Consider the following 16,395-nt stretch of genomic DNA (forward strand, 5'->3'; position numbering starts at 1 on the left):
ATACCATTTTGTGTTGTTAAATCATTTCGGGCATCAGAAGAGGATTTCCCTGCCCTACTACCTCTTCAGGTCTCTTAATAAGCATAGCAAGAACCCTTCAACTCTGGTGCTTCATTGTGGCCTCATTTTGCTCATTTATGAGCGCTACAAACTCCTTGATATCTAGGAAAATAAAGATTGTCTGCGTCTTCGGGGAAAGGTAAGAGAAAGATGGAGGAAGGTGGGCCTAGCAAGGAAGAGTCGACTCAGAGCAAAAGGAGCAAAAATGCTACTGGGTTGAAAATTCAAGAGGACAAGGATAATCAAAAGGAGACGGAGAATGACTCAGAGGATATTAGAAAAGATGGTAGTGAGATGGAAACTGATGAGTTTGGAGGAGAGGAAAGCTGGAAAGAAGAGGATGTGGGGGAAGAGGAAGAAGGAGCTGAGGATGTTTCCGATCAAGATAATCCTACCCACAGTGTTAGTTTAGGCATTGTCAATAGCCAGCCAATGGAGGAGTAGGATAATAAGATTAATGAGGAAAAAGAAATGGATATTGAGCAGGAGAAGAATAAGGAATTTGAGCATGAGATGGGCAAGGAGAATCTGAGCAAGGATAAGGAGGAAGTTGGAGAAGGGTTAATTCTGGATAATCTCAAAAACCTATCTAAGGTTAGAATGGGTTTTGACAGGTGGGCTTATGAAGGAATAAAGAATCTAGAAAAAAATGGGAAGCGGTGGGAAGAGAAAAGGAAGAAAGATGATAGAGACCAGAAGTAGTGGAAGGAGGAGATGGAGAAAAAAGCAAAGAAGATGGAAGCTCATATTAGTAATCTGGAGGAAGGAAGAACTGCTATGAAAAACCTTTTGGTAATGATTCTGGATATCCTTACTGCTATTACTAAGAACTTAGAGGAAATCTCTAAAGTCCTTGAGGGCTCCAACACTCCCAAACCCGTCGTGGACCTTGATATTGATGAAGATGCTATTGAAACAAGGACGGTGGAAAGTGCTCCTAGTGGCGCGGCAAAGAGAACAAGGGCTAGCATGAAGAAAGTTGTTGTGGCCTCTTCTAAGGAAATCCCTAAACTTAGGGATAATATTAAAGAATTGCATGGGATTAGCAGAAATCTGGCTAATGCCCTGAAAAACATTAAGTAGTTTGTCTATTTTGGCTGGACGTTGCTGGTTTTGTGGGGCTTTTGTGCTGGATATTGCTCATTTCTTTGTTGGTTTTTTAGCTATTTGTTCCTTCTTGTTTCTTAATGCTCTAATTTCTTAAGGATATTTTGTAAAGGGTTTTGGGGTCCCTTCAAAACCTGTTTTTACCGTAATCAAAAGCATTAAGAAAGCTATTAAACATACTTGACTCTTTCCTTAAAATGTTTTGAATGTCATGACAGAAGTAATTAAAACTTCAGCAAACTCTCAGATACCTTGACATCAATGACAACACAATATTCCAACAAAATAAGGCACTACAGAACCCTCCATGGCACTTTATAACATAATGTGAGTAAAATAGAGATAAAATAGATGTGTGAAATTCTCCCCAAGGAATGCAAAATTATTTTTTGACATTTTATACATTATCGTGTTTACAATATTATGTGCATGTGTAGTATTCTTACAAATATCCTGAAAAGGACAATATTAGTTTATGTCATGAGGTGATTATAAGAAGACAGAGTGCAATAATGCCTTACAACCTCAACAAAAAAATAAAAAATTAGACAATAAACTCTCTATAGCATAAAATTTCTATAAAATATGCCCTCTTAGAAAAAAATACAAGTTGTGCAAATTGGGAGCCCAAATCAATTGTTTATAACCCTTAGTGATTTTATGATTTTAAATTTATTTTTGAATATGTTGTCCAAAGAAAAAAAATCAATGTACCATTACATTCCTTACATTTTTCTAATAAACTTAAAAAAGAAGTTTACTATTTTTCAATATCATGGGCAAAAGTTATGCCTTGTTGAAAATGTTAAAACAAAAAATAGAGGTTTGGAGGCAAATTATAGAAACCTAGAACATGCTAGAGAAAAAAAAATTACACCATGTCAAAGTACACAAAGCCAACTTTTTGTTGTCTACTAGAAGAAGTCAAAAATCTTTCTTCATGGGTGCAAGTCATAACAAAAAGAAAAGAAAAACTTTTTTTTTATAAGCATAAAGAGGGATTGGTGGCTCCTTCAAGGCCATAGTGTTTGCTAGTCGGGTGGTTGTGGCACAATTATTGAGAGTAGGCTGCGTGATGTAAAGGTGGATCTCAAACCACAAAAACAACACTACTATAGAACATGGTGGTATGATGAGCTATGTATTTTTGTTGGGAAATGTGGAGGTTGCAAGGATAGGCAAGAGGAGGACAAGTGACGACAATGCAAAGGTGGCAATGCAATTTCAATATTTTTTAGAGTAGTCTCCAAGCTATAGGGGGAAGGATAATAAATGAATGATAGTTTCCTATATGCTTAGATCTATGTTGTGGTAGTCTAAAGGTGGTTTTTGTGTACATAGGGATAAATTTAAAGGTTGTTGAGATTAGTTTCCAAGCTACAATATGTAGTAATTCTTATAGAAGGCATACACATGTATCCTTCCTACATAGGTTGATAGGTGACATTAACTTGCACATAGTTATACCCTACATAGTTAAAAAAACATTTAAAAAACTTTATACACAGTATACTTGCCAAGTTGAGACCTACACAAATCCCAAGATGTTGTAGGTGGTATGATGACCATACAGTTGTACATATTTTGGTACAATTACCATCGATGACCTCTCCAAAAAATTCTAGAATATCTTATCTCCAAAAATTAGTTGTTACTTTAAAAAATGATTTCCTAGTCCTTCTAAGCATGACGATGGAGTTAGTTTTTCTCTAGGGTGCATCATTTGAATGTTGATATCCATGACCCTTGCATATTCAAGAATGAAAAGGGATGGGTTTACAAGGTTCCTTTGATAGCATGTTAGAGTTGCCAATATTTAAATGAAAAATCCAAGAACTTTCACAAAATGAATTAGCATAATAAAAAGCCAAAAAACTATCATAAAATGTATGAAATATACAATGAAATTGCTTGTATACGTAGGAAGAGGAGGACGAAGGAAGGTGTGAGTGAAACACTAATTAACCCTCAAAGAAGTGTGAAATGTGTACAACACTTGGGATAAGTGTAAGAACATGTGTCATGTTTCTATGATGTGAGACAACTCAACAACTAAGTGAACTTAAGCTAATTTTTTAATAGGCCTATTAGGAACTATATAAATGTAAATTAGTTAGGTAATAGCTATCACACTAACACTTTACACATGATTTTTTCTCAATCAAGTGAGAGAGAGAAAAATATATACATTTTTCATATTTTAACAAAAAAAAGAGTGGATAAAGCACACTTCAACTCACAACAAAGAGCACTCATGCTCATAAAGATTCGGTAATATACAAAAAATTACAATACACACAAATATAACATTCGCTCATGGAAAGAAAAGAACCTAGATGGACATGTGGGTGTCTTATTAATGATTATTCCTTAAGCCCTGATTACAAGGTGGCATCATTAATCTCTAATGTTACTTCGAAAGGCTGGAGTTACCCTTCGCACGTGTCTCTTAGTCTAGAGGATAATTTGAGCAATTATTTCACCACTTGCTTGTATTATTTCTAGAATCTTCACATTTTTGTTAAAGCTAATCTTACTTTTACAAGGCAGTGTTTTTTGGCTATCTTTCATGCTAAAGGGTTTATGTCGAGAGTTCAGGAAAGCGCTTTATCTTTTAATTTATGTGAGTCTGCTTTGGGAAGTGATAGAGTTCGCTTTGAGCCTGATAAGCCCGACAATTTCAAGAAGGAATCGATGGTTTGGAACTACTGCGTTGAAGGTGGGGTGGCAGAGTTCATGGAAAACTTGTGTGGATATGATGAACAACTCTCTACTCAATTTGCTATTTCCTAGAAAAATTGCAGAGTTGTTGTTGGGAAAATCTCCTTTGAAGTTTATGAGGAATTTATTGCTCATGCGATTGGCCTTTCTCTGGAGGGAAGGAGATGAAAGTGGGTGAATCATGTGGCAAACATCGACGACCTCAACATATTATTCAAGAATCAAGGGGAAGGAGGCCCCTATCAAATTCCAAGGTGGTTTTGCCAGAGAGGAACTCCAACATCCATGGGGCATGGCATGTTTAATGATCATGAAATATTTTTCTCTTAAGGGATGCCACAAATTCTATTATTATTTTATCATTTTCCCTTGTTAAATCATTTTAGAAACCATGATCTTTTATGTTAGCCTTTCTATCTACTAGATTATCTGAAATGCTCAATCAAGGAAGCCTTTGACCCAAAAAATGAGGATAAGCAACCTATCCCCCTCCACTAGGGTCTAATTTACAAGCTCTATCATTACCATTTGGCCTTATACCCCTCACCCCCATAACATTATGTTAATTAAACCCCCTCTGCATGTCTCTCACTCTTGGTCGACGTTTGCGAGTGGAGTAGCCCCTTCTAGATTCTTCCAACTCTCTAATGAAGCTTTTGTTTCCTATCCTCTTCTGTCTTCCTCTATTACCATCACAAAGTCGAGCCCCCTACCTTTCCCTCCCCCTTTGTTGCTAAAGAGAAAAAACCCTTTTTCCCTAAGGGCAAAGGGTAAATCCGTTGGAAAACGGAAATGACTTATAATTGATAATTCTAGCTTGGAGGACATGGATGAAGAAGACCCTATTGTGGAAACTAAGGGAGAGAGAAGGTCCCAAAGGCTTGTCTCAAGGGGTGCTAGTGAGAAAAAAGATAAGAATCAGACTGTTGTTGATATTGAAGATGATCTTGAAGTGGGTGAGGGTGATGGTAATTTAAATGAACCTAAGGGGGAAGAGGTTGGCACTAAGGGTTTAGACATTGGTAATGTGGATGACTTTGGCCCCCCATTGGGCCCTCAAGATTTGAATGCAACAAATGTGCTCCCCGCTGAGAATTTTGAAGACGTGGCCCTAGAGAAAATTATGTAGAAAGTGGACCATGTCATTAGGATGGCTTTTGAGTTAGATGAAGGGGTTGACAATAATGAAGGGGTTTTTGTGGAAGGAATGAACACGGGTAAGAAAAGTGACAAGAAAAAGGGGAAGAAAAAAAAGATAAGAGATGCTCTCTCATGGAAGAGGACCAACAGGAAATGAAGATTGATGAGAAAGTGGAACCCACTAACCACCCTAGGGATGATGAGCTTCAGGCCCTCAAATGTGAGGTATGTGAGTCGTGGAACCATCTAGACATTTTTGGGGTAGATAAGGTAATAAAAAATTTGAAGGAGGAACTCAAGGAGATGAAGCATAGATGGGACACCAGAGATAAGCAACTTGTCAACATCAACAAGTTTTGCATGAGAATCATGCACAACTCAGCGATGACCCTTTGTCTCCTATAGGACAAGACTGTTGTTGATGATGATGTGGATAAACATGTTCCTACAAGGAACTCTACAAATTCCTTACTGAGGATTGGGGCAATGTCCTTGATATGGTTGGGCTCTATAAGCCAACCTCCTAGGTCTAGGTCTTTTTTATTTGCTTATGTTATTGGTTTATGATTCATTGGACTTATGGTGTATGCCCTTGCTACTCTCTTTTACTATTGTTATACTCCTACTTTAAGTTTTGTTTTGTGTTGTTAATGTGTTGTTGATAGTCTTTGGACTATGTTAAGGGTCAACACCCTTGTTAATGTTGCTTTTACAATAAAATAAATTCACACATATTTTAGGATTTTATATTCCAAATAAAAATTATTTCTTCTCTTCCACACTAAATAATAGAAAGACACAAGATAAATTAAGAGGTCCAGACTTACCTCACATGATAACTCCCAAAATGAGGAAGACTCTTCTTGTTTGATTAATTTTTCTCTTCACCTTGTCACAAATCCACTTCCTTCACTAAGAAGCCTCAATAAATATTTGGGAACACAAATAAAGCCAAGATCTATCTCTCACCAAAATTCTCTAAGTGCCAAAGACAACATTAGCCATGCAAAAGCTAAAACATATGGGTTAGATGGGGTGTCATGCCATTTATCCATATGACCTTCCTCTTAAATACTTGTAAATTCCTCTTATAAATCATAAATACAACCCACACATTTCAAAGGCTAAGGACAAATAATTATGAGAGATCATGGCATAAGATATATTAATGAAGCACAAATCAATTGTGAGTGGGTAGAATTAGTGAGATATCAAACATTGTAAACCCAAATCCTAATAAAGATAAGTCAATGAGACACAAATAAGAGTGGATTAAAACCCTAGGTAAATTTGATATGAAATAAATGTAATATAAACATTAGGCATGGAAATGAAGTCCTAGAGGTAAAAATAAAGGTGGGTGAAATAAGAGAACATAATTAATCACAAATCCTAAAGAAGGTAAAAGTATTGTAGACATCTAAAATGGCTAATTCATTTTCATCTTGTCATGATTTCTCCAATTCTTCTATCCATATTAGTTAAATAGTTTCTAATTATTTCATTAAGCTAATATTTCCTCTTCCCATCTATAATAATTTCCTATCATTTTTAATTACTTAACTATGCCAATTTATTTCTATATTAAATAAAAAAAAATTATTATTTAATTAATTTATGATAAATTCTCTTCAAATATTAATTGATTAATTTTAAGAAGAAATTTCACAAGAAAGTGTTCTTTGAAGTTGCAGGTTAGGTTTGGGCTTTCGAATTGACTTATGATGCTTATAGACCAACTTACATTGCATTTGGGATAACAGAGGTTGTATTTGGTATATATGAAAAATTAGTTGGGGTTTGCAAAGAATTTTATTTTCATCAATAGGTTAGATCTATGCTTTTGGTCAATCTTGGGCTGCATTTGGCTATTCTTTGGCCATCTAGTTATCTTGTGTCACATCTAGCAACATCTATTGTGGTACTAATTCTCAAAACATTTTGAATCACATTTGGTTAGTATTGTGGTATATTTGGTTAGTTGTTTGGTACTTTTGGTCAATATTGTGGCACATTTGGTAAATGGTTTAGTGCTTTTGGTTAGTAGTGTGACACTTTTGTTCTATGTTGTGATGCATCTAGTCTATGCAAGAGGATTATATTGAGTTATTCTTCTCGATCTAAAGTCTTGAGGATCTTCTACATTTTCATTAGATATGAGCAATATAATATAGAATAACCCTTTAACCTCATTTTAACATCACGTTTTTAAGGTTTGTTCCTTTGGGGTTTGTTTCCTTGTGCATATGCAAAATTTAAAGACCTAAAGTTAGTAAAGCTAGCTTGGATTCCTTTGTGTTTGGATTAAGAAAAATTGGAAGCATTAAATCTAGGTGTACTTGTTCTAAACTCTTTCCTTTACATTTCAAGTGATCATAGTCTCTATTATTCATCATAGAATCATATTTTTCTTTAGACTATCTTACTCAATGTGTCTCCCTCATATTTAAAATGGGTTTAAAATTAATCATACATATTTAAATTTGGGTGCTGAAACACGTGTCTTTTAATCCCCAAGGTCTACTCATGTATGCTATCCTCTCACTTTCTAGGGTAATCTTAAGGATTAGAAATATGTGATCTTGTATTCTTTTTTAGGGGGCCTGCCTAGAGAAATGATCACTTTAAGGAACAATGTCAACTCTCATGCAATTGTGAAGTATAAAGAGTGAGGGTGAATTGAAAGACATGCCTCTTGAAAGTGAAATATTATCAATCTAGGTTGTCTCTAATAAATTTATATCATAAATAAGTGAAGGTGGAGAAAGGATTACCCTTTCCTCCTGACTATTTGTTAGTGTTCCCTTTCATCTATAGATTAAGCCTCATATACCCTTGAGGTATATCAAGGATACCCCTAGTTGAGCTTGTAAAGCCTAGTTGAACCTTCTTGGGCACTGTTTCTTGTGGTACTTTTTTGCTACAAGGATTGATACCCCCACTTGAACAGGCTCGTTAATGCGTCTTATGTGTTTTAATATTTATGTCTCTATCCCCACTTGAAACTAAAAGGGGACAAATATCCAAATTGAGCCATAGGGAAATTCTATTTCTCTTTCATTTCTTGTGTGTGTTTGGATATGTACAGTGGAAAATTGAATCCTAGTGATTCCCCACCTAGGAGAGAGAAAGGAAATCACTAGGATGATTTTTACTTGGGAGATACTTTACATTCAAAAGAGGGGTTGAATTCACTAGATCCAAACCTTAGAGTGAATAAGGATCTAAATACTAAGTGAATTGCAAGGGTGCAATGCAATTTACCCCCTTTTGTAACTAGAAGAGTTGACTTGTTGACTATGCAAAAAATGAAGACAAAATGGGTGAAATAAGGAGCTACCGATTTGGGACCGTGCCGTAACTTCGGATCTGAGGTATTTAGACTAATACGGACCTGTCTTGCAAATTTGGAGAAAAGTCATTGGGACCATGCGTAAGTTATGCACGGTCCTCCAAAAAATCCACGAGTCGAAAAGGGCTTTTCCGTCTCTACAAATGAATCCTAAATCTGCAACTACAGTCGTGCACCTGCAACCTGCACACAAAAAAGAAGAGAAGAAGGGTTGTGGATAGGGGTTTGCCTTAGTCAAACCTCAATTGATGAATCAACCTTGAAAGAAAGTAATTGCAAATGCTTAAATGTAAATAATGGAAATGTATACCTTGTAGATCTGCAATTTGTTGATGATGGTTGCTTTGCTTCTTGAATGTAATCACAAGTGTTGTATGAAATGGCATCTAATGTGATAAAACCCTAACACACACATGCTTTCAAATTAATGTTGCAATGTTGCTCCAATGGATGAATGCAAAAGACACATGAAGAAGAAGACTTGATGGATGCTTGAAGACTTGAACACTTGAACGCTTGATGACGATAATGGAGACCTTATGCTTGTTTTCCCAATTTTTTTCCTATGCAAATGAGAGGACTAGATCCCCTTTTATACTTGCCTTGGAGGGTTAATTATCCCTTCATCGAAGGCCAACATAGGGGGAAATTTAATTCCCAAAAGATAATTATGTCCAAGGGTCAGATGGACCCATTTTGGGGCCACACAAAGAGGGAGGAAAAGGGCACCATGCCCCTGTCCTAAGGGGACTGGGGCACCACACCATGGTCTTGCCCATTTTTGGGGCTTGAAAAAAAGTCTAAACAAGTTGTAAAGTGTGGAAATGAGGCCCAGTTCCATGGTGGAGGCATAGATGGATCTCGATCAAGCATGGAAGATGATATCGCCAAGGTAAGGGGCCTAAAATGCGGTCAAAATTGCAAGGGGTGCAATTTTATGATGCTACATTTAGCCCCTACTTTAGCGGGAGTATGTCTTACGCCAATACTATCGGTAAAGTAGAAAAAAGAGAGATGAAGATGAGAGATGCGAAGAAAGATCACAAGGAGTTAAGACGTCACTAATCTTGAGGAACCAATCCCCCAATCTTAGGATCTTAACTCACTCAAACATATGCAAGTGCACATAAAAAGGCACACAACAAAAGCTAATATCTTAAGACCTAAAGTCAACTAGCTGAAGAGACCTCGATATGAAAAATATCCCAATCAACTAATATCATTCTTGAAACATAAAATACCATCTCATGAACACATATAATCACTTAAAAGAGCAAAGGTGACATTATCCATGAACCGTCAATAGTAAAACTATGAGTACATGAGAGGAAGAAGGAGAGAACATGAATACACACTTTGGCGATCCATGAGAAGAAAGGTTAACAAAAGGAACCATGGACATCTCACCCCTAGAACTAGGTGATCCGTGGAGAAAAAATGACATGGAAAACTAGCCCCTAGATTCTGTCTAGGTGATCCATGTAAGGGAGGAGAGTGATAACACCATTAGTTCCACTCAACCTCATACGCCTGTGTACAAGTGAGGTTCAAAGCACCTCATAGGAGTCTATGCTCGAGTATGCTACAACCTGTATAAGATGTATAATACAAATGTCAAGAAAGGCATGACATCTGACTCCAAGAGACTATGCTTTGGTTCTGAGAATAATCACCCTGCATAAGAGAAAAGTGGCGATATATTGCTCTAAGAGGCTACCCTCTAGTTTCAAGAATGACCCACTATATAAGAGTGTGTGGGGGAAAAAGAGAGACTAGGCTAACATGTCCTAATCCTACCTTTTGTCACACATTACGGAATACGAAAGAGCCTAGAGGTATTGCACAATTGGCTACTTCTTTTTGGTGAAAGAGAGAGCCATGGGCTACCTATTAGGGTTTCTATTCCTTTGTTGTAATTGAAAGGTAAGATTATGCAAGTCCAATTCCTAACCCTAAAATGCAAGTATGAACTAATAACAAGATTGCAGAATTGAACTTAAACAAGGGAAAGTTGTAAACACAAAGACAAGACAAGAATGCAGATGCGTACCCGGAGTCAAAATTTGACTAAAAATGTTTGGGACAGGGGCGCGGGCGTCACTGTCCTGATTCTGTCCCGGAACCACACCTGAAACTGCTATTTTGCACTCTGGAAAACTGTCTGAAATGTTGTCTGTCAGGAGGACCAGGGCGCCCAGCGCCTCTGTCCCAGGGACCAGGGCACCCAACGCCCCTGTCCTGGCAAGACCAAGGTGCCCCACGCCCCTGTCTTGGTCTTTTGCTCTGCAATTTGGTGTGGGGTGTTGTCTCGACCTGCTTTTCCCGGATCTGCAACCTGCGGCGTCGTCTGAGTCCCGAAACCTACACTTGTATCTGAAAAAGGTGTTTGGGCGGCTATATAGGGTTTTGCCTTAGTCAAACCCCCGCTTCGGTGATTTCCACCTCCACGAATAGCCAAGTTGTATTGTAAAAGTAATGTGTGTGCAGACCTTGTGTGTGTGCAAGATCTAAAATGCAAGTAAGCAAACTAGAGCAACCTAGAAAGTAAACCCTAATTGCTTGTAAATCAAGATGCAAAGTGATCTAAAGCATGGATAAATGATATATTGAAGCTTATGCAAAGACATGAAAACAACATGAAATCATACCCAACCCCCAAGGGAGAGGTACAAGCCAATCTTCAGTCGGTAATCTCCTATTGTTCTTCGATGTCTTCCAAGCCCTAAATGGATGAATGGATTTGATAAATGCTTGATAGAGGGATGTTGAAAGTTGTTGAAGTCTTCAAAGATCTGCTCTTTCACTGCCTATGAGGTTCTTGAAAACAAAATTCGGATCCCCTCAAATGAAGAAAGAGAGCTCTTATGTATGAAACCTAGGTCTTAATTCCAACTTTTGGCTGACCTAGAGATTGAATATCCTGCCAATTTCTTGGGGTTAAGCTTTATTTTATGATTGGATCATGCTCCTAAAATTTCGAGAAAAATGTCCGGGACCGTGTGCACTCCGAGCGCCATGGTCCCGACAACTTTTCACCAAATTTTGAGGGCCATCAGATATGATGATTTTAGAGAGAATCCCGAAGTTACAGGTGATTTCGAGATGTTTTGACCCCCGAAATCAAGCCCCCAAGATCAGAATAGGGCCTAATTAGGGTTTTTGATTAGATGATGTATTGGAGGAATAAAATGAAAGGGGCACGCTTTAGTGAAAGGGTCCGACTTTATGATTTGGAAGATGATGAAATAGAACCTTTAGACCTAATTAATTTGATTAATTAAGTGCTAAAGGTGAAATGCAATGCAAAATGCAACTGCGCCAAGGCGGGTGCTAAACTAGGTGTGAAATTGTACTGCTTTAGCAAGTGCGTACAATTTATGATGTTACATTTAGCCCCCACTTTAGCGGTCATATGAGTACTACGTGCATATGCAAGCTAAAGTACAGAAAGTAAACATCATTTGAAAAAGGATATATCCATAAGTTGTCGGACGAAGCCCCCAGCGGTATCTGCAGTACACAGTTAGGAACCGCACCCTACAAAACACATGTTAGATCACAAAATCACCTAATGCTTACTAAGGAAAGTGATGAAATTTGTGAGTAGCTATATGCCCCCCCTGTTTCGGCTTGCTTATTAGGGAGGTGAAACAGGGTAACATGTTTACTTACGACAAATTGTGTAAGAGAGTATTGATGAGGGATGTTCATTGAAAAGGCTTCATCAGAGCACTTTTTGGAACATCCCGAGAGTAGGGGAATGAAAATACAATTCCTACGCAACAAACGGTTCAAAAATCGCATCTCCCAAACTCAAGTTATGATGAAATGAGTGATAGAGGAAAATTAGGGTTTTGAAAGCAAAGGTAAAGGAATGAAAGTATATACCTTGAAAGTGACATTTGCATTTGTCACTTTGTTGATTCTGAGTACTGTTCATTGCAGCGGAGCCCACATAGCCATCATCATGCCTTCACGACGACCGGAGCGTCCCGCGAGGATTGAGATCATGCGATAGGCCGTGATCGACGACGAGCCACTGGACGAGGTGAGTTGACTAAACTTTGACTTTTGATTTTCTGCATTTGACTTTCTGTGATCGTTTGCGGGCCCTGGAATCTGATCGTGGGTCCCACACAGGGCGCCATGGTCCCTGTGGGGCACCATGGTCCCTTCAGGGCGCCATGGTCCCTGTGGGGTGCCATGGTCCCCTGACAGGGCGCCATGGTCCCAATCAGGACTTGGCGAGAGATGTCAGGGTTAGCATATGATGTTCGATAGTTTGCATGAATGATTTTGATGATTGAGTACTGATTATAGTTATGTTTTTGTGATGCAGGGTCTCCCGTACATGAGAGAGCACACGGCGGGGCAGATTCTTCACAGTTTGCGTGATCAGATTCCCCGACTTACTCAGGCAGAGAGAGACACATTATCGATAGTAGGTTTGTGGTCTATGATTCTTATGCCGGCCATTCGATTTCATCCCGCGATGCTGATGGCACTCATGGAGCGATGGGATCCTGACACATGCACGTTCCAGCTTCCAGTAGGGGAGATGACGGTGACACTTGAGGATGTGTACCACATTCTTCGCCTATCGATCAGAGGAGCTAGCGTGACATATGCGACCGATCGGTCAGTAGAGGATCATCAGAGGGAGCAGGTATATTGCATAGGGAGAGTCATGCCGAGTGAGATGAGAGGTCGTATCATGGTCAGCTGGCTCTTACATCCTACAAGAGAGGTGCCCCTCATGAGACGTCTTATGATAGCCATCATTGCACTAGCTGTCTGCCCTAATGGGCGAGGTACACACATGCATGGGGGTCTCACATGGTGCATTAGGGCTATGGAGAGACATGGGAGAGTATATGCCTGGGGTCGGAGTATGCTTGCACATCTCTATCACGACCTCGAGGAGTATGTTTTTGGACAGGGTTGCAGCTTGATGACATGCACACTTCTGCAGGTGTGGATATTTGAGCACTTTACATGCACCAGGCCTGTCGGCTATCCGATGAGTACGGCTAGCGAGCGACCTAGGGTATTTGCTTATCCACTTACCAGCAAGTGGAGATTTGGAGATCTATTGTATTGGAGAGTGATGGTTGACAGATTGACAGCTAAGGTGACCGTGTGGAGACCATATCTGCGGATGCACAAATGGGATGGGATGGAGAGACAGTTAGCATGCCTACAGAGGAACTGCCTATTGAGAGGGCGATATCCACACACCATAGTCCCATTCTACTTTGACCGAGTACGGAGGTAGTTTGGGCTAGAGCAGTGTGTTCCAGGCGATGTGCCCATCTACACTCGACACTCATGAGTCCTTCCTAGACCCAGAGCAGTAGCGAGACCCATGATAGATGATATCGAGATCACAGATATAGAGGGGTCCGATCAGGATGTGGTCACTGATTATGCTGCAGACCCCGGGGCACAGCGCAGGTATCTCTCATGGTTTATGAGATCATACCCAGGGCCTATCTTTCCACCAGATCACCCGACAGACCATCCAGGCCCATGGAGACATGGAGACCGAGATGAGGATTGGGGGTCCAGGTCGGAGGAGCTAGAGGAGGGAGAGGGTCATGAGGAGGTAGGAGAGCCTGATCCACCCATAGGAGATCAGCCTAGTGCCGAGGAGGAGGAGGAAGAGGATGACGATGAGGAGGAGAGAGATGATGATGAGGAGGACGAGGATGACGAGGAGGAGGAGAGAGATGATGAGGAGGAGTCAGATGCAGCTCCCCATCATTCAGGGGATGATACCATAGCCCTAGATCCTCCCGTTATTCCCCAAAAGGGGGAACACGAGGTGATATGAAGACCTATACCCATTGCCCATAGATCATTCGAGCGTGGGGAGCCTAGTAGTTCCCAGTCACAGATGCTACCATATCACGATCCCTACTGGCGTGAGGGAGATCCAGGTATAGTAGGTTTAAATTGATTGATTGATGTTTTGATGATATAAAATGGTACTAACACAAAATCTGTTCTACTGCTACAACTAATGTGCAGGAGTGGCGTTCCCTGATCCAGCAAGCAGTGACAGATATCTCTACGACGGCGCAGATCCCTAGTTCCTCACAGATTGCTTATAGACCTCAAGGGAATGCGGGTCGGCATGATGATTTGTTTTCCCCATTTCGAGTGTAGGTAGAGATATGGAGGGAGAGAGAGCAGGATCTATCAGAGGACCTTCAGTGGGCACAGCGTGATCTAGCAGCAGCTCAGGCCGAGGCTACCTCGTATCGTGCTATCCTTATGGATAGGGATCGTAGGAGTTCCTCTCGGAGCCATTCACGATCTATATCACGGTATACCCCTATGGGTCCACCTGCACGGCCAGATCAAGAGGGAGCTTCTAGTCGTCACTCTCTAGCCACCAGCCCTAGAGATAGGAGATGATTTTATGATGTAGGGTAGGTCACATTTTGGATGCGTAGTGACCTACCTTTGTATATTGATCCACACACACACACACACACACACACACACACACACACACACACACACACACACATATATATATATATATATATACATGCTTCTTTGTCTCAAACGTGTTATCTTTAATGCCTAAACAATGTGTATTGTGATTAAAGTTAATACATTTGGTAGATATACATGTATGTTCTGAATTTAATTTCCATGTGATTGATTTCTCAATGCTCCATGATTAAATTGATACATGTGTGACTTAATTAAAATATTTGATCAAGTACTACATTGATGATAAGGAAGAGAATATGTATTAAGCCTACGGATCATATAACTAATGTGATTTAATTTGAGTTTAAACACAACATGACACGATTCAACTTAACACATAAAGATATTGTATAATATGTCAACATAATAAAAAATGTAAATATTTTGTAATTTACATAAATGAATTCAAGACAAATCATAAAGTAAAGAAACACGCTTGTCAGGAATGAAGCAACATAGATTAAACAAAACATCATTTAATTCTATTTGCTCTAACAAAGATATGCTAACATATTATCTGATTTTGAGGAAATGAGAAAGGAAATAGATGAGTGATAAGGAATGAGGAATTAAGCATAGTATCTACGCAAATGCATAGCGTTTATAGGGTCTTTAAGAGACGTACCATCTACATCCGCTATTTTGTAAGCACCTGATCCATAATCTTCAATAACGACATAGGGTCCAAGCCAATTAGAACTAAATTTTCCCTTTTCTTCAGGTAAGGCATTCACATTGCGCTGATTCTCATAGAGCACTAAGTCACCCACTGAGAAGGAACGTTGAATAACCTTATCATTATAGCTTCATTGTAGAGTTTTGTGATACGCTTGAATATGCTCAAGAGCATTTATACGTTGTTCATCAAGCATCTCAAGCTGTTGAAGCCTTTGTTCTCTGTAAGAGTCATCGTCTACTATACCTTTGAGAGAAACTCTAAGTGATGGAATCTCTAATTCTAAAGGCATAATAGCATCAGCACCATAAACAAGATTATAAGGTGTAGTTCCGGTAGCAATTCGTACACTCGTTCGGTAGGCCCAAAGAGCATAGATTAGCTGAGTACTCCAATCCTTACCATGCTTATTCACGGTTTTGCGAAGAATTTGTTCAATTATTTTATTGGATGATTCGGCTTGACCATTTGATTGAGGATAGTATGGTGTAGAAAATCGATGTTTGATATGATATTTCTCGAGGAATTTCTTCACATCCTTGTTCTTAAATGATGTCCCATTATCAGAGATTATAGTGGAAGGTATCCCGAATCGAGAAATAATGTTTTCTAGAAGAAATCGACAAATCACTTCAGCAGTAGGAGAGCGAAGAGGAACAACTTCTACCCACTTTGTAAAGTAATCTGTTGCGGTTATAATGAAAGTATGTCCTTGAGATGAAGGAGGAGAGATTTTATCGATGAGATCCAACCCCCATGCAGAGAAAGGCCAAGAGGCTACCTGAGAATGGAGTTCTTGGGCAGGAGCATGAATCAAATTATTGTGTTGTTGACA

General features: G+C 39.3%; 1 protein-coding gene across 1 annotated transcript; it reads left to right on the forward strand.

The window, feature by feature from the left end:
- The first annotated feature begins 210 nt into the window (after positions 1–210).
- On the forward strand, positions 211–762 carry LOC131876739 (uncharacterized). Its single transcript, XM_059222207.1, has 2 exons — positions 211–462; positions 547–762. The coding sequence occupies exons 1-2, from the start codon at positions 211–213 to the stop codon at positions 760–762; spliced, it is 468 nt and encodes a 155-aa protein (XP_059078190.1).
- The last annotated feature ends 15,633 nt before the right edge of the window (positions 763–16,395 follow it).

Source organism: Cryptomeria japonica, chromosome 6 (assembly GCF_030272615.1).
Source record: "Cryptomeria japonica chromosome 6, Sugi_1.0, whole genome shotgun sequence".
NCBI classification, from domain to species: Eukaryota; Viridiplantae; Streptophyta; class Pinopsida; order Cupressales; family Cupressaceae; genus Cryptomeria; species Cryptomeria japonica.